The 19,441-nt window shown below is 47.1% G+C and overlaps 1 protein-coding gene across 1 annotated transcript in view; it reads left to right on the top strand.

Annotated features, from left to right (window-relative positions):
* Nucleotides 1-1,468: 1,468 nt before the first annotated feature.
* P3H2 (prolyl 3-hydroxylase 2) overlaps nucleotides 1,469-19,441 on the top strand; it is a 68,246-nt gene continuing 50,273 nt past the window's right edge. Inside the window, exon 1 of the mRNA XM_051782153.1 lies at nucleotides 1,469-2,367. Within this exon, the coding sequence (XP_051638113.1) occupies nucleotides 1,915-2,367 (453 nt within the window). The 5' untranslated portion in view covers nucleotides 1,469-1,914. The remainder of the gene's footprint in view (nucleotides 2,368-19,441) is intronic.

Genomic DNA, 19,441 nt, shown 5'->3' with positions numbered 1-19,441 from the left:
ATCAGTGGCACCTCTGTGACGCTTGAGAAGGTTTAAGTAGCCCTGTCATAATGTCGCCTCCACTCCCCAGGAGTGCTGATAACCTTTCCCTTGCAAAAGGCTTTATCTGGACCTCATAGTACACAGGCAATTGGTTACAGCATGTACCCCTCCCACTGGAGAGAACCCTTCAGGGCATTTAGTTCCCCTGTTGTGAGTATCCTCCCCAGCACGCCAGCCTGGCAGGGCAGAAGGAAGGAGGGACACCCAAACCTTTAAAACATTTAGTGTCAATTTGCTAGAAAGCAACAAGGACGATTGTTATGAAATCTTTGCCAGCTGGGAAAGATCTTCACCAAGAATGCCAGTAAATCTCTAGCCTTGTGGAAAAAAAACTTTCTTTATGTGAAACTGTTGTAAACTGAATCCATAATCTGATCACTTGCCCAATGAGAGAGTGTTGAGCCCTGTTTTTGATCCTGGACACAGCAGTATAAACAAAACACAATTTGATCAAAGTCACTAGAGCAGCAGAGGAGAATGCACAGCATGACCATGAGGAACATCTGGCTTGATGCAGTAACAAAATCTGGACCAAATGGATTTCAAGCATCTCCCATTTGCAGCTATTTTAGTCTAGGAGAAGACAGCCAACATGTATAGAGATACTCCTGAAATGTCTGAAATAAGTAAGGCCACAGTGCCTTGTACTGAGTACAGTTCTGCACACATAGACATTGGAGTACTCGAGCCCAGAACAGCCTACAGTAAAGGATCTAGTGGGATCCAGGATTTGGCCATTCCCTCTCAGGAACAGCTGATTTCAACCAAATTAACTGTGTTAACCTGCAAAACTACTTGCTGACAGGTGCTGAGATTATTTAAAATGCCAACTAAGATGCCTTTTTTCGTGTGTCACTAGACTGCACTGCCAAATGTCTCGTCACAAGAATGTCTTAAAATTCATGCAAAAAAATGAGTAACATTTTTGGCAGGGCAGGGCACTGCAGCATTGGAAGAGAGAAATTTTGGAGGAATCGAGACAAACACACAGCTGGGAGCTGAAAAGGCTTCGCCAGCCACTCACTGTGCCCATCCCAGATGATTTATTTGCGGAATTCCCAAAGGCGGGAGGCTGCCGGGGCAAGAGTGGCGACGGGGGGTGGAGAACCCAGCGGAAAACGCCTCCAAGCAACAGCCTCGCAGGGAAACAAAACCAAGCATCCTTCGAACGAGGACGCCAGGAGGGAGGCAGGAGGACGTGTGGGGCACGGCAGGGAGAGGAGGGAGGAAAGGCTACTGCTGCCATTGACATCACCCCACGGAGATTTCCATTTCCCGATGTCATTTACCAATCCCCGCAGCCGCCAGGGCGAGCGGGGGAGCGGGGATGCTCCGAGCGGCCCCGGCAGCCGGTCGCGCCCCCTCCGCGCCCCCAGCTCGCTGCGGGGGGGGCCGGGGCCGGGCCGGCGGCGCGGGCGGGGCGGGCCGGCGGCGCGGGGCCCTTTAAGAGGTGCCGGCGGCGCGGGAGGGCGGCACAGGGCCGGGCGTGCAGGGAGCCACGGGCCCGGGACGGGCAGAGCTACCGCCGAACCCCGCGCACCGGCCCCGGAGCCCGCTGAGCCCAGAGCCACTGCACCGCGCCTGCCTCCCGCTGACGGACCCCCGAGTCCCGCTACACCGAAATCCATCGCGCGGACCGCACCACACAGAGATCCGCTGCACGGATCCGCGGACCCCACCGGGCGGACTCCACCGCGCGGACCCCCGCATCCCGCTACGCCGACATCCACTGCACGGACCCCACTACACAGAGATCCCCAGACCCCGCCAGACGGACGGACTCCACCGCGCGGACCCTCCCGCAGCCCCGCCTGCGAACCGCATCGCCCCAAGCCCGGGCTCACGGTGCCCGGAGCCGCCGGTGCGGCGGGCATGGCACCCGGGGGCAGCCGGCCCTGGGGGTCCCCGCTGCTGCCGCTGCTGCTGCTGCTGCTGCCGGCGGCGGGCGGCGGGTGCGCGGCGGAGGGCGGCCCGCTGGAGCCCTTCGATGCGCTGTACGCCAGCGGGGTGGAGGCGTACTACGGCGGGGACTTCGCGGGCGCGGCGCGGTGCCTGGAGCGGGCGCTGCGCAGCCGGCGGGAGCTGCGGGCGGCGCGGCTGCGGTGCCGGCGGTCGTGCCGCGGGCAGGTGCGGCTGGAGGCGCCGGGCCTGGGGGCCGGCGGAGACCTGCCCTTCTTCGGCTCGGTGCTGCGGCGGGCAGACTGCGTGCGGCGCTGCGAGGAGCCGCGGCTCGGGGCCGCCTCCCGACACCGCGCCGCCGAGGAGGTGCGCGCCGACTTCCAGCGCAGGGTGCCCTACAGCTACCTGCAGCGCGCCTACATCCAGGTAAGGCACCGCCCCGCCCCGTCCCTCCTCACCGCCCTCTCCAAAGGGTTACACGCGCTTCCATGCTCCCAAACGTCCCACGTGTGCCCCCTCTTGCATCTCTCTCAAGCCACCCAGGTATGGTCTCCCCCGCAGCGTTCTCACTGGTGTGCGCGGTCGGTGGTCACGGCCAGTTCCCGAGACACAGCATCCTGGATGACAACGTGGACTCTGTCCAGCTTTGGCTTTCTTGTACTTTTCCTGTTTTGTGTTTGTTTGTTTGTTTTGGGCTGGTTTGTTTGTTTTTGGGAAGGATGTTTTTGTTTGTCTTTTAGTGTAACATAGTGTATTCTGAAAATGATCTGCCTTCAGTTTGCAGAGAAGAGCTCCCAGAAACCCCTTAGTAACCCTCCAATGCCCTCTGCCCCAGAGGTGCTTCCCTTTCAGGCATATTGAACTGGTGCTGTGTTTGAGGAGCTGGGACTGTACGTGAGGCTGGGAGGTGTATAACCTCCTGGAATCTGATGTTCATTATCCTCGATGTGATGTGAAATACTTTGTGTAACACTATGCAGTCAGTAGTTAGTAGCCACTGACATCCTGAGTATCATCCTCTTATCCCAGTAACTTCTGCCTTATAGCTGCTACTTTCCCTGAGAAAGATGATGTTATTCTTTAACCTTCTTTGCCAAAAAGAAGGAAAAAAATAAATAATTAAAAAAAAAAAGCAAACCCCCACCAACCCACACTAGGATAGTTAATGGTATTTTTATTATTCATTCAAGATTTGTGCTTTGTCAAGCCAGCTACCTATACTAAGTCTTCCTGTTCATGACTAGCAAGGACAGAAATTGTGGGAATTTTGTTTCATGCCAAGCTGAATGTTTAAAGCATTTCTGGAACATCTCCCTCTGAATTTCTGCTTTATTTGAGTACATCCATAACCTTTTAGTTGCTATAGGCAATCTAATACATGAAGACCTGCACAGTGGAGCACAGGAGGGGTGATTCTGCTGAAATCCATTTCCATTTGGAGAGGCAAACATCTGTCCTAGTCAGTGCAAGTGCTTGTGGTGCAGTGCCTACACAGCAACACATCAAGGAGGCAAATCATCAGCTATTGCATTTTGAAACCTTTTGGAAATTCATAGCTACATTGCTTTTTCTGTACTTCCTTTTCTGACATTGTCTTAATGTCAATTTTACAACTCAAAGACTAGAACTGCATTAAACTCTAGTGTCCACGTGCTGCATAGAGTTCCTGAAAGAAATCCTAGGAGTGAACTGGAACTGTATCTTGGCTTGTGTGCAATGCCAGTGAAGCTGACAGAATTCTCCTGCAGTCCTTATCATGAAAGATGCTCTATGTAATGTCAGCATCTGTGGGAAGTGACACTGAATTTGTCATGCTAAAAAATTAAGTGATTTCTGATCTTGATTTCAAAACCTTTTCCAGACTCACTGATGTCAAACTCATTGAAAAGCTTTCCCCTGAATTAGGGAATAGGGTTTTTGTCTCCCACTTCAGTGAGATTGATTTACCAAACCCCAGTGGATTTTGGGGTGTGAGGTGTTCTTGCATTAGAGTTTATGCATTTATGCTCTTATGCTGAGAGTATTTTCCTCAATAACTGAGGTTATTTTCCTCGTTTAAGATTGCATTCTAGGCTTATCAAAGCAATGTGTTGAAAGCAGCCCTTTAAAAATTTATTTTATGTGTGACTCATCTTAATTTGCTTTTGCAACATCTGGAGACTTCATGTGTATGCTAACACTGATTTTGCTGCTCTCTGATGGAGTAGTGGATGTTCCTGTTCTCTTCATGGCTGTCCAGGTGTCAAGCACTGTAGCCAAGGGAAGGTACTTTTTGACTAGACCTTTTCACGTTTTTAGTACCTTTTTCTTTAACCCTTTCTGATGCTCTTGGGTTTTCTAAGCAGCACTCCAATCAGCTTTGTCCACATCCTCACCTTGCTGCTGCCTGTACCTGAGCTCTGCTCCCAGGATTGCGCTTTTGCTCTGGCTCAGCAAGTCTGTGCACAGAAGAAAATGCCTCACATGGGATTTGCCTGCACTTGCACAAAACACGAGGTCTAACGTCTAGCTCTTACATACACTCGGATGTGAACCATACCCTCATGCCAAGGCTGAGTGCCAAGGCTTTGGCATGTTCCCTGAGGGTTGGGATGCACCGGCTCCACACCCTCTGGGTAGACCTTGGCTGCAGCATCTGCTTGGCATTTTGTCTGAGAAGGGGAGCCACAAAGCGAGGCTTGTGCACAATCCCCCTGCCTTGCTGTGGGTGTGTTGGCAGGCTGCACAGCTCCACGGGTGGCCATTTGACCCTCGTGTTTTGCTCCTTAAAACCAAAAAGAAAATGGGATGAGGTTAAACACTCTGCTGCATGTCCTGTCCGACTCCTCCCCAGGCTTCATGGGGAGGCCGGGATGCCAGGCACTTGCGCAAGGTGCTGGACGGATGGCAGGGTTTGGTGCCATTTGTGGTTTGAGAGAAGAGGAGCAGCCTGGAATGTGCTTCCCACCTCCCACTCCCGCAGACCTCATGCTTGTTTGTTTCTCAGGAGGGGAGAAACACATCCCTTCAGGAGGGAGTGACAGAGCAAGGAAAAGATGAAAAAAATTGAAGGGTTTGGCTCTTTTGCAGTGCTTTGAAAAACTGTGCTGAATATACATGAACTAATCCTTGCAACACTCCTGTGGGGTAGGAAAAGCAAAGGCTTTGAGTCCTGCTGGACAGATGCACAGGCCAAACAATAGCCATCACTGCGTGTGCCTCAGCTGTTTTGGGAGCAGGCTTGGGGCTCCCACTGCCTCTGGTCTCTCACTGCAGAGCAAGCACCAGTACAGTCTTGCCCAATTGTGATGATGTGAATGAGACTCTGCAGTGAATTGGTGGAAAACTGGTGCTAAAATTGGAAGGTTTTGACTCTTTTTGCCACTTTTTGGGGATTTTTTTTACTGGACTGTGGCAGCTGTGCTGGGCTGCACTGCTTCTGCTGCTGAGAAGATGCTCAAGATACTCCTGCACAGAGCACTGTAAAGGGGCAGGGAGGTGATGATGTCTTTAGGTGAAATACCTGTGGTATCCCTCTGTAAGAACATGTTCCATCAGCGTCTAAATCCATGTCATCCTATCAGTTCCCTAAATTTATCTTTTTCTCTGTACTTTTCTGAAATAGAAACAGTGGTCTTCTGAAGACGACTTTTCTGTTTCACAGATGTGATCTGTGTGTTTTTGGTGACTCTAGCATGATGTGAGGGGAGACTGTGGTGGACTGCAGGAATGGGACAGTTTGAGGATTCAGCTGGAGGTTTCTATAAGCTTCAGGCTCAGGCCTCTGAGGTTGACTGCAGACTCTACAGAGACTGTGGACAAATTGCATTGAACAAGCAGCCCAAGTCCAAATATGCTTGCAGATCTTCTTTGCAGCTTCTGAATGTGCATTGTAAGTAGGAAGACTCCTCCTTTTCCTTGGATGGCTGATGCTTTCAGGTAATTGAGAAATTTACTGGGTACAGTTAACTGAGGCAGTTAGGGTGGAATGGGTTTGAGAAGGTGTGGAAACAGAGAAGGAAGTGAGAACATGGGATTTAACTCTTGTAAAGTGCGTAGTGGGCTCTTGATCCCACAGAGGAAAGGTCCTTCAGTGGGTTTTTGCTGTCATGTCCGACAGGCAGGACAATTTGCCGTATGCTGGTGGCTCTGCTGTGTGCTGGCTGCTTGGTCTTTGTCAGTGAAATACCCTCTAGGCTTGGCAGGTGGGTGTGGGGGGATCTCTTTGCCCTCATAAACATTTTTATTAATCACATCCTTCTTGCTTTGCTGCTTTAGTCATCTTGTTTCTGTTAAAACCTAGCCTGAAGGCCATGATGTTCCTAACCTTCCTTTCTGGAGTTTTTCTAGCTCTGAGAGTGAGTGGAGGGTGGAAGAAATGTACGCAGTGTACACTAGGACAGCATTTGCTGCTGTGAGCTTCTGACTCAGTAGCCGTGTTGGAGCTTGCTGTGGATGGTCTGCCATGAACCCTGTGACAGAGCATTACTTCCAGTCCCTGGTCTAACTCCTGCAAGTCAGCTTGGTCCAAAAATAACAAGCAACTTGGAAAAGTTGATCACTGTATCAACTGCAAACGCGTGTCTTGTGTCTCTTCTACCCTACTAGCCCTTTCCTCGAGGTCTCTTTCCTTTGTCTCATCCTATTCCCAGCCACAGAATTCCCTGGCCTCTTTGCTGGGTTGATCGCTATAGTCCATTTTAATTTTCTTCTTTGTATATTGATGTGCTGTTACTGAGCACTTCCTCCCATTTTGTAAATACTGACTTGCAATGGTCTTGTCTTCCCACTTGCCTGCATGCCCCGTTGCACATCAGTGAAGCATGGCAGGAATTGTATGTATGTAGGCTGTAACCACCAGCCTTGGATCTAGATGAGAAAAAGCCTTTTAGTCTGTGCTTGGGTTTAAAACAATAAATAAAACAAGTCTCCAGCATGTCAGACATTGCTCCTCTCTTAGTAATGTCAGATTGTAGGTGGAGCAAAAGGGGCAAGAGTGTGACTATATCTGGCTTATTCAGTCTTTGGCTTGAATTCCCCCCCTTGTTGTATCTGAGATGTTCTTCAGTTCTGTTATCATCATGATTTCATGCGTTGCAAGAATAAAACAATGATGTTTAGGTTTTCCATGTTGTACAAGAGGCAGTTTATTTGTTCTTTAAAGCTGCTTCTTTTCTAAAAAAAGGTCTTGTTTGGGGAGAACTTCCACTTTTATCTTCTCTGCGGGGTCTTTCACACTGCAGCTGATGGGGCACTGCTGGGAGCATGTCCTTGGGTCACACTGTGCTGTCCTACCACCCACACCACCAAGATTTCTGAAATGCAACACAGACACAATAGTGGCTTGATAAAAGACCATAGGAGAGAAACGAAAGAAATGGAGTGGGAGCCCAAACTTCAGAAACCCCTGTGGTATAGATCATTGCCTGACTCCAGTTCTGTCTTTGAAAACTCCCTATTTATGAGAATCCAAGCCCAAGGGAGGAGACTTCTGTATGTAAACCTGGGCCTCTAACCATTCCAGACTGATCCTTCTGTCCTCTGTCAGTGCTCACAGAAGTCTCACCACCATCCACGCTTCGGTGTCTGAGCAGCTGTAGCAACCCTTGGGATGGTTGTTAAGACACCTCCACCAAATTCTTTCCACCTCAAGTAACTACTCACTGCTGCCCATCTCTGTGCTGTTTCACAGGGCCAGAGTCCTTTATCTCCATGACACATGTCTGAATAGCCTGCCTAATGATTGTGGAGTAACTCTGGATTCACACCAATGTAGTTGCTTAGGGAATTTGGTTTGTTTCACTCAAGGACTGATATTTTCCATTAATGTTTTGTTCAGTTTTCCTTCATGCCATAATAATACATGGACTTAAGCAGATAATAGGATTCTGTCCTGGGGTGAGCCACAGCCTTTGGGGGAAATGTGGTGGTTTCACTTGCAGCATCTCATCGGTAGTGACACAGGATAATGTGTAAAACCTCTTATTTTTTAAAGTCTTTCTTAAAGTCTCTAAAAGAGGAGCAGCCTACTGAGGCTGTTTCTCACCAAAGCCACATCACACCACCTGTCCTGCAAGGTCTGCCCAGGAGTTGGTCTTGTTTTCATAGGCCTTATATGACACATCCCAGACAAAGACCTATAGTAAAACAGTCAGACAATCATTATTATTTGTATTATTATCATTAGCGGTGTTTATTTATCTTCAATCTTGAGAAGTTGTATTACTCAGATACTGGATAAATACATAGATCCCAGAATTAATCTCTTGGAACGTCTCTTTATTTAGGTATTCTGAGAGAGCATTCTTAGTCCTCAGCAGAGGGTAAATGTTAGTGCTCAGAAAGTTAAAATTATGTAGACAAAAATAAACTCAGTTTATGGGAGGAAAACTGAGTCTTGATGGTTGGGTCAGTGTCCTGGTTTTAGAACAGGATAATTAGTCTTGCCCTAAACCCAGGATAGTGACCCTGTTCCTGTTGTTGCTGACCACTTCAAATGAAATGTTTCTAAAATGTTTTGGGTTGAAAGTATTATCAGAGAAGGAAAGAGGTGACCCAGTGGTTCAATACTGCCATTAGCAAATTCAGACTAGCCACATGTTTTTGTGGTGAGGGGTGTCACTGTCTTCATGGGAGACTTAGACTTGACTTTTTGGACTTGACTCTGGGCTGGTGCTGTACTAAAAGTTAGATGGCTGTAGTGACTTTCTGATGGTTTTTTGTTTTGTTTTTCTGGTGGATTTTTCCTTCCTTTTTTTTTTTTTTTTTTGATAGAGCAAATCCAAAGCAAAACTAAGGTGTTTGCAGTTTGCCACATCATTTCAACTGATAGCAAATTAACACAGCTCTGCTCAATAAATCAGGACACAGTCAGTTAGTACAAACTTGTCCTAGGCCCACTAAGCTCATTTCATACAGCCTAGTAATCAGACATTTGATAGCCAGGGCTACTTCCCGTGTCTTGCTGAATTCCTCTTTCTCACCTCATAGCTATGCAGTCATGCCAGGACTTCCAAACACACTTGCAGCAGGTCCCAGACTGCAATAATTCTCAGTCTTTTGGAGAAAATAAGGTAGGCCTGGATTCCTCCTTATTTCTTGGCAATCCCTGATGACGTGGCTTGGATGATGGACGAGACAGGTGTGACTCACATGGTTTCAGTGGATCTTTTGAGACCTTAATCTAAAGGCCTCCCAGTGCATGAGCTAAGTTATATCTCAACTGGAACAAAACTGGGCAGCAATAGTGCAGGAGAGCCCAGACTCCTGCTGCTGGGCTGTAACCTGGGAACCTGCCCCTTCCCTGTTCTTTTATCTCCTTAGTTTCTTGTGGTTTTTGCACCATCTTCTGCTGGCTGCTCCTTGATGTGCTGGGATGAGTTAAATGACTTTTTGTGCTGCCTGTTAAATCTCATCCATACGTCCTAGAGAGCTCTGCTCTGGCTTCTGTGGAGTCCTTTTGTTGTCCTTGGCCTCAGGAATAACTAACAGCAGCCGATAATGAACTGCATGTGAATGAGCAATGCGATTTCGGCCTGCTAAGCAAACTTATGCCCAGTACTCTCTAGTTGTGCCTGAGGTTTCAACAAGGATTATTCCAATTTCCTTGTACAACTGGTGATTTCATCGTGGATGGCGTGGGCAGTAATGAGACACCATCATGTCAGTAGCTGAGCCGACTCCTGCCAACCTCCTGAGCATTGCTGGAGCCTTGCTAGCAGGACTCTGGGCTCAAAGCAGTGCTGGATGTCTGGAGCAAGGAATTGAGGGGTTATTTATCTTATTTTTTTTTCCTTTGGAGGTGGTATGAATTAGTCATTGTGATTGGGTTCGTTCCCAAGGAGTAGGAACCCCTGTACTCTGCACATGGCATGTTTCCATGTGTGTAGTCTGGACTGAGGCCAGGCTGAGTTTGGATAAATCGATGTGAACCCGGAGTGACCCAGCTGAAGGCTGTGGAGTTTCTCTGCCTTAACACTGGGGAAACTGAGATCAGGACTTGGCCTATGCTTTTTAACAGTAATGGATGGCAGGAAGGAGGGTGCAAAGTTCCCTGGATGCTTTTGTTTCCAACCAATGTATCAGCAATAAGGTACTGACATTTTTATTTCTTGGCCATGAGCTGGTGATTACTAATGAAGGCAGGGGGTCTGCCTGTGGGTGGGTTCAGGCAGCAAAGAGCTGTTCCTCATCAGTCTGTACCTCCCAACCAGTCCTTCTTTCCATGACAACTGGTCAGTTAAACAGACCCTCCAGGGCTGACGTCAAGGGTCAGGGATTTGGCCACCAAATAATTATAGCAACAAAAATAGCATCTCTTCCCCACCCCTTCCTTCCCACATGCTCCTGCTGAATCCCAACTCATAAATGTCCTTTTTTTTTTCTTTTTTGGATGGAAAGCAAAGCCCACATGTATTAGCTGGAACATATGGCAGGGTTTGGCTGCAGCCCATCAGTTGTGAAGGCCAAATACTCACTTGTAGCTTCTTGTTCACTAAAAAAAAAAAAAAAAAAAAAAAAGGAGGAGAAAAACACGTTCTTTCAGGGTTGGATGAAAGGCTGGGTCTGTGCTAGTGCTGAGATGGGAAGCAGATAGGGTGTGGGACAGCGTGCTGAGGAACATGTCCCCTCGCAGTGCGGAGGTGACAGGCTGGCCACTGAGAGGTAGCCTGGTGGCAGTGGCCACCTCCCCCTGCTATAATGCTGGTTCTCAGGTCAGGCAGAGTTTGCAGACAGACTGCTCAGGAGGCCATCAGCACCACGGGCACAGAGAAGCCAGGAGGTTTTAAATGTGGGTTATCCAAGGGCACGAAAAAATTCTGTCTTTGTAGCATTAAAGGTTTTATTAAGGGTTGGGGGAACATTTGGGAGGTGGCAGAAAACTTCTGAAGGAGAAGAAAATGAAGGAACTTTGTCAGAAGAGGACTGTCTGGTTCACACCAAGGCACTGACATCAGATCTGTGCAGTGATGGTTTCCCTGAACAAGCTGAATGACAGGGACTCCTGTGGGAGATGTGTTCAGTGCCTGAAAATTGGGATTTAGGTCCAAAGCTAAGCTCATGCTTTTGCCTTTAAAAAAATCTTGTTTCCACTATATAAGGTATGGAGTGGTGGCCTTGATCTCACATCATGTCTCTGCAGAAGGATGAGCCTGAGACTATGCTGTGTCCAGTCAAAGTTAGAGGTAGGAGCACTTGAATCCAGAGAGCTTTCTGCCTGGAAAAAAAAAAAAAAAAGGTAGGTAAATCCTGCCTCAGAGTACTGCAGGTAGGGCACTGCCTAAACCCACAGCTCTTTGAGGTCAGGGCTGAACTCCCAAGGGTGTGATGGGGAGATGTGTTGAAGTTCGTAGCCCAGGGCTTTGGGTGCAACTTCCTTTGAAGATGGAGCCAGCAATATCCCTTCCCAAGAAAGATCAGTGTGGTACAGAGAGAAAGAGCTTGGAAAATATCTTTCAAAATATTTGCCGAAGGTGTTGCTGTGACTGCCCAAGGACTGAAGCAGAGTCTGTTGGTTCTCTTGCTTAGAAAGCTGTTTTCAAAGTAGTTTTTGCCAAGGCACTGCCTGTTCTAAGGCATATATATATTCTGGGGCATCTGTGACCTGAGTTACTCTGTCTCTTTGGAAGCAGATGAGAAACTGCAAAGTTTCATTGAAATAGTCTGAAAGGAAGAGCACTGACTTGTGGTATGTTGCACTGTTCTGCTGCTGGAAAACTCTTCCCCATCCAGGGCTGCCAGCCTCATCCAAAGGATCTGTGATTGAGCAAAATATTTTAGTGACAGGGAGGAAAATGTGTTATGTCTTATCCCTATTTTCCTTACTTATGGAGCTGTGTAATAGGTGGACTTTTTTATGGATTGGTATTCTGAGATGATTACTGAACAAAAAATTTCATTTTGTTCTTGAGAGTCTTTCTAGAGATAATCTTGGAGACATAGATAAGTGATAAGGGATTGATCTTTTTAAGGGATTTTATTAAACCTCATTCTATTTTAAGGAAGTTAGAATTAGTTAAAACTCACTATTTTCAGAGATTTCACTTCACCTATGTCCCTTTCAGGTGTGTAGCAAAGCATCCTGTCTGCTGGGACTGCTGATCTTTCTGTGTCACGGGGGCTGAGAACAGACAGGAGTTTTCTCACCTGTGGGCAGCACTGATCCTGGGGATGTGTTTGCAGGTTGTTAACCAAGAGTTGTGAGATGCACTGAGCTCCAGAGGTGGGTGAGGAAAGGCTGTTTGTTTAGAGGGACTTGTGCTGCTTTGGGAAAGACTTATTGCATTGTGGTACAGAGTCCTGATCTCTGCTGCTGAGAGAGGGATTTGGGACAGGGTTTGCTGTAGCCTGAGTGCTCTTAATTACCCCGATGCATTCAGCACACCATGCCTAGGCACCTCAGGGCGCTGCACTGACTGCAGATTCCTACTGGGGACTGTTGGGGAAGCTGGTCACTACTATTCCCTTTACTTTATGCATTAATGTCTTTTGGCAGAGGGTGGTTCCCTACATCCCTTGATTGGCAGTGTCGCTCCATTTTCTGTAATGTAAGTATTGCATCTTGGTGTCCAGATGCTGGTGGCTCTGCAGCTCCTCTGGAGTTGGCACTCCGGGGTCAGTCACAGACCTGCTGTCTCTGACTGCCCCTTTGGGTTTGCCTCTTCCTCCAGCCAGCTACCTTGGCTCACTAGGGTGCTGCTAATAAAACTTGGTTTCAGACTGAATTGTGCTACAAGGCAGGCAAATAGCAAACAAAACAGCAATGTGGCACTTTAGGAAGCAGCTTGTCCATTGCATGTACCTTCTCTACAGCCCAGGCTCTGCTGCAAGGGTCTGGTAGCTCACTGCGAACATGTTCTGTGTTCTGAGGATTGAAAGGACATCCTCAGGCTCCCACCCCTCTTTTTGTCACAGAGCTCCTTCCCCAGGTAATGCCCATGTCTGGGCTGGAATCTCCAGCTGAGTTACAGCTGAAGCCTGGCTCGGACAGGCTTCATGCAGCACTTTGGCCTGTGTGGAGGAGCTGAAGCTGTTGGACCCCTGTCTCCCATCAGCATGATCCTCACCCAGCCACCCTTCCTGCTGCTCGGGTTTGCTCTCCACCACCCAAACTGCCTGAATCTTTCTCACTGTAACCTGAGCATCCCTAGACCAGACTCACGACTGTATAAAGGGGCAGTTACTATACACAGTGATGAATTAGAGTCTCATTTCTGTAGCCTCAGTGACTTGGGTGTAAGTAAAGCACAACATAAGACATGAGTGCCTGGTTGGTCCCCAGTGCCCGGGCAGGTAGTTCAAACCTGGATGATGGGAAGGCTGCAGTAGCAGCGTGACAGGAGGCAGGCCTGCAAGGCAGTGGTTTGTAGAGGACAAGGCTTGTAGCTCCCTGATTGCCTGGGATGTGCAGGGCAGTTTCAATTTTGGCAGCTGGACTCTCCAGTGTGGCAGCTGAAGGACTGGGAGTTGAACTATTCTGTGATATTTGAATGTTCCTGAACTCGGATCTGAGCTTAACAAAAGGGATTTTCCCATCTTGGGAGACTGATTGCAGCCTGATTACTGTTTGGGTTGTTCAACAAAACAGTCCACGGAAAATGACTTTTGCACTGTAGCAGAAGGCTTCCCACAGTGGTGTTTTTAACTCCAAATCACTGTTATTTTAATCACTGTGCTTCTGTTTTCCAAATTTATTTTTGGATTCTTGCTGTGAAATCTGGCTAGATTATAGACTCCTATATAAACCATTTTTAGCCTCTAATGTTTTTTTGAATCCAACCAGATAGAGAGACCTGAATAACCATTTGTCTGGACTTTTTCTTCGAAAGTTACAGCACTTAAAGCTGTCACTGAGTTGCCAGCAGTCAGTGTGCTCAGTTATCTTGCAAAACACAGTGTAGAAACCATACTGTCCTTCATGATGCTTTTGAGAAGTATTGGATAGGCAAGGTTTGCATGGTTCAGGCTTATTGTTTACATTCCTGTTCCTTTGCTGTTATTTTACATGGTGGATGTTACAGTTCAGCTCCTAAGTGGTGGAGCCGTGCTCAGAAAGGGTTCCAGGTCCCTGGGGATCTTCTGTGCTGGCTTTGGGGTGGCTTTGGTCCTGCAGCCAGCCTGTGCTGAATAACAAAGTCCTGTTAAGTGGGATTGAGCTTTTGCGTGCTTTAGATGTGTGACACAGGCTCTTCTCAGGTGCAGATATGTATGGAGCTGGGGTGATGAATAAGAAAACCCTCCTGGTGTTTGCCTGTGCTGCACACCTGAGATGGGAGGGAGTGCTTAGGTGCCAGCAAAGCTTAGCCTCCTGAGTGAGGGATTATTTCACTGGGGTAAGAATGTACTTAAGGTAAGAAGGACTGTCTTTGGGAAGTGATCAGGATTACTGTGCTGAGTGAAGCAGAGTGCTTGTGTAGCTATCAGTGCTTTGAAGTGCTGGGTAAATAGCGCATTATATGAACTACTTTACTGTCCATCTTATTTAAGCTACTTAATGCCAACTTTGGATGTTATTTTCTGCTATGGAGGGAGAAGAGCTAAGCTCAGACAGCTGAGAGCTCAACCATGTTTAATTTTGCAAAACTGCAGTAGATTTAGGCTGTACTCTCTCCTTTATGTGTCTGCAGGCTTTGCCCTCTGCTCTTATCTACAGTTAGTGATTTAGTAGTCCTGAGCACAGAGAACTAGATCTGCATTTGCTTAGCATTAGGAGTCATAGAGCAGCACTCAGCTATCTCTTGGTTCAGAGTCAGGATGCCGCTCATGCAAGCAGAGGCTTTGTCCCAGCAGGGGCTGGTGACAGCAGAAGGATGTCAGTGCTGGGGAATTTCAGATAGAGATAAGTACCAAAGGCTGCTGAAAATAGCAGGGTTCGAAGCCTCCTGAATTGCTCACTTTGTTCTTGGTCCATGCCGAGGACAACTGCTCTGACTGCTGGACTGTAAGTTGGTGATGGATTTAACAGCGTCCTCACAGGTGTCTGGATTTGAGATTTGGTGATATTAGCAATAAAACTTGCAGTTTTATGCTGTGTAATGGCACAGCAGTATCTGTTCTTTAATCTGAAAGCACTGAGGTGGAGGTTATTGGATAAATGGAGGAGAGCATAACACAACTTATGCAGAAAGAAAAAGCTGAATTGGTACCTGTACTTCCAGTGGACTGACTTACATCTGTTCTAATGACTCAGCTTGATGCCTGATGACTTACTAAAGCACAATTGCATTGTGCATTGGACCATGTATGTTGAATCCAGCGTGCTGGGTTTGCATTCTGCACAGTGCTCAGATGTGACCTGGCAGACCTCATGGTTATGCCCAGCAACTGCCTGATAGTCCCAACTGTGTTTTATTTGGGAACGTGTGACCCGGACACCAGGAACACTCCATAAGGCAGGACTGGAATAGCTGGGTTTGCTCCAGCCCAGCAGTCCATTCCCTGATTTGCCCATCTGTGGAATGAGTTTGATGTGCAGTAATTACATACCAGGCACTCGGCGTTGTAAGACATAACCGACATCACATGTTTGGGGAATGTCAGATGCGCTGCATGATGTCTGTGCACTGTGAGTGAGCTCCAAGGGGAACAGCACACATAAACAGTAGCAGATTAATTAAAGATGTCCTGTGCTGCAAAAGGCCAATTATGGAGCAGTTTGCTCAGAGTCAGTAGGGCTGCCTGGCTTATTAGCAGAGCATGAGCTAGCTGTCCTCTCAGTGGAGATGGTCATCCAGCAGTGTGAACTCTCACAGCTGTCCTGTGTATGTATGAAAGAGAAGATGTGTCAGCCATGCAGGTCCAGGACAGGTCAGCTTCCGACATGACCCTCTGTTAAAGCTCCTTTGTAGACAGCAGTGCAGTGTCTGTGTTCCAGCAGTGCAGGACTCCATACAGCAGATGTTTGCAGTCAGGTGTTCCTTACTACCTTTGTAGAGATTGTTTTGACTTTGGGACCTTCAGTATATTTTATTCCAGACGTTCTTCCCAGAGCTACTGCTACTGCTGTTTAAAGGGCCCTCAAAACCTGATGATATTCCTGGAATCTGGTGAAAATTGAACATTTCACATGAGTGGGAGTCCTAAGTCATTACCAGGCTGCAGTATAATGGTTTTCCTTGTTTTGGGCCTTAAAACCCTGATAGGATCACTGTAGGAAATGTGACTCAAGGATTTTCTTTGGAGTGCTTCCTGAGTTACAAACATTTTCTGGTTGGGACCTGGCCTGAATCTGGAAAGCCAGCTGCCTTGTCCAGAGGCAACAGCTTTCATTTCACAGAAGGATGAAGGGTCAAGTGGGGATCGTCAATGTCCTAAACACAATCCCATCCCTCTGTCACATCACCACCCCATGCCATAAATCTCATTCTATAGCACACCATAAATTTCCCTGGCAATCTGCTCTGCTCACCTCCTTATTTCTTTCTGCTGAACCTCATCAGCAAAACCCCTGCAATCAAAACAAGCTACTTACTGCAGGGAAAGTCAGACCCATCCTTACAGCCTAGCCAGCAACAGGGCTGGGCATTGCTGACAGCTCATCCTGTCTCAGCTGTGCTGCTTGAGGAGAGTCTCTGAGAGGGACTCTCCCTTTGCATCAAGATTTATCTATTTTTCATATTGCTTTGCTTTAAGAGAAAAAAATCAGTCCTGGGAAAATAATTATTTCATCATCCGCTGAGATTTTTTTTTTTTTTGGAAGTTGATATTCTGCCTAATTCCAAATCCATGAGGTGAACTGAAATTTCAGCTCTGGAGCATGTTTCGGTTTGTCTTCCAGCCTTGGGAGAGTCAAAAGAGAAGTGTAAGTGAGAGAAGAGTGGGGCAGGGAACAGAAACAGCAGAGGGATCAGGGGAAGCGAGTCACAGCATCAAATGTATTTGTTAGACTCCTGTGCCAAACTGGAGGAGGTCATGGGGATGCTGTCATGCTGCAGGGCACTTGCCTGTAGCAAGTTTTGAGGAGGATGAGTAGTAAAGGATTTGGTTTGTTTTGAAAGGGGGAACTTGCCAAAAGGAAGGTTTTGAACTTCTTTCTGCAGAAAACTGAAGGAGGAGTTCGTGCTGGGACTGAAGCAGCCAGGCAGGCTCCACTGAGGCTGAGAAAGAGGGAGCTGATGGTAATATCTTGGAGGGTGTCGACCCTGCACACAGCAAACAGCTGTTTATGTTTATGTCTCTCAACTTGTCAGGTATCTTGTCTGTGTATAGCTTTGCTTCCACCCCTAAAGTCTGTGTTCCACTGTCTGGCAAAGCCAGCACTGTCACACAGGGGATTTGTTCTTTCCTTAGGAGGGACTCCTCCTCCAGGCCACATGATCAGAGAGGCTCTCAGGTAGTGTGTGTCAGGTTTTCACATCACTGAAACGTCCAAAATTTGCCTTTTTTTTTTTTCTAGATCCCACTAGAAGATTTCATATTTATAATATAATTGGTCTACAGCAGCAAGCATAGACACATTTCTGAACTACAGTGACATAGATTGTTACAGAAGAAAATTCCCAATGGAGCTGATTGGTCTTTTGATGGGCCCCAGGTTAGCAATTGGGAGTGTCTTAGCCTGTCCATAAACACCTTTTCTACTACAAAGTAAGGATTTCCAGGAGCTTTTGGCTTTTGCTTTAGCAAAAGGGATACACTTACCTGGCACAGGATGCAGTACCCCACACTGTACTTTATCTGAGACATACATCTTTGTATCCAATTACACAACTGTTAGTGCATTAAACTGCTGTGTGGTATCTTCCACAGAGCTGTGCGGGGAGGCTTGTAAATTTGGAAGATCTTGGAGCTTGCTTGTGCCTACACACCCGTGTGCACTCATGGGTGCAGAGCTTTAGGAATGAGTATAACAGTTGTATTCTTTGAATCCTTCATAGTTCCCAATATAAGTAAACTTGGCAAAAATATGGCACCCTGAATTTGTAACTGTTTGCCTCTTTGTTCACATTTGCTCATATTCCCAGAGGAATGAAGTCATTTATTTGATTTGCCTTGCTGCTTCACACTCCTGCTTATGAATGGCTGGGACAAGACTGGGAGTATGAATAGCCTGGCCACATGTGGTTTTGAAAGACGTGTTCACTTGCACATTAGTGTCCGAATAGAGTAGCTGGCTCTGAAATCCTATCAGTAAGGCTTTTGAGTAACTTAAAACCCTTCTCGCAGATGCTTAGAATTTCTTCCACTCTGACATTGTGCAAACCCCTGTGGAAGTTTCATTACCTCAGTAACCACAGAAAAGCAGCCAGCCTTTTCACTAAAACCTTCCCCACAAACGTCTGGATTCATTCCCCCACCCCCCTTTTTCCTTGAATGCAGAGCACAGCTTATTGTAGTTTAAATACAGGGTAGAAGGCCAAGAACACATATGGATCTGGGTGGCATCGTGCTAAAGATGGAGCAGGAATGTGTCCTGTCCCCTGGCTATCCCTGTGCCACTCTGCACTAAATATGGAAGGTGACCTGTATAATTTTCAACATAAGTAGGATATTCAGTGCTTTCTTTAGAGTAGCTTATAAAAAAACAGTCCCAAACAGCTGCTGTTTCATAGGCTGTTCTTGGTATTTTCTGTTCTTCAAATAACTCCAGAGCTGCTTCTTGTGCTCTGGAGAGACATTTTCCCACTTTCTCTCTAGAAGTTGTTACAGAGCCTTTTATATTGATTCAGTGATTGGGTTAGAGGGGCATCGTGGTGTGGGCAGTCACAAGATTTCTCTGTTGCTTCTTCTCCTGGGTGCAGTATTCCTGTCAGAGGAATTTCAGCCCTCCCCACATGTCCTCCTCAGCACAAGCATCCCCTGCCACATTCACTACCAAGATGTGTCAAGGTTGCTTCTGACCTTGACTTCTCCTGCTACTGGTAGCATAGATCAGAAGAGTTACCCAGGAACAAAATATGTATTTTTTTCCAATTTTTTGTCTCCTTTGGTTTCACCTCAGGAGATAGCGACAGTGTATGCCACTGCTATGTAGAGAGTCTGAAATCTCTTGTTAAAAATTTCAGGTAAACCTCTGCCAGCAGCCACTACATGAAGCTACTGAGGATGCTAGGATTTTTTTTTTCGAGTGGCCTGACCCCAAACAACTGAAATCAATGGCAAACTGAACATCAAGTGAAAAGTTTTTTGATTTGAATCCCCCAAGCTCCAATCAAGTCAAGTTCTACTTGCTGACACTTGGAGAGGCAAAGGAAAGAACTTTTTAGACACTACGGAATGCATTATATGTGTCTCCCCAGACACTCTCATTTCCAGGTTTCTTTTATAATCAGACACCTATAAAATTAAGGGATTATTTTCTTTGGCACAAGATCGTGCCTATTTTCAGAAGCATCCAGAGCTGTTCCAAATGCTGCAGTTACTACTGCTGGGGGGATTGGTGCCAGGCAGCTGCTCTTCATTTTTAGGGAATTTAAGGAAAGTTCACAGTGCTTAGCTGATTTTTTAATGTTTAGTAAAGCCTCTGTTGTCTCCCTCAGAGGTTCATTAATCACATTATTTGTTGCTTAAGTAGCAAGGTAGC

The sequence above is a fragment of the Manacus candei genome, unplaced genomic scaffold (assembly GCF_025592945.1).
Source record: "Manacus candei isolate 608988 ecotype Guabito, Panama unplaced genomic scaffold, ASM2559294v1 h1tg000015l, whole genome shotgun sequence".
NCBI lineage: Eukaryota > Metazoa > Chordata > Aves > Passeriformes > Pipridae > Manacus > Manacus candei.
Note: the sequence above shows the minus strand (reverse complement) of the source record. Positions and strands in the feature narration are given on the sequence as shown.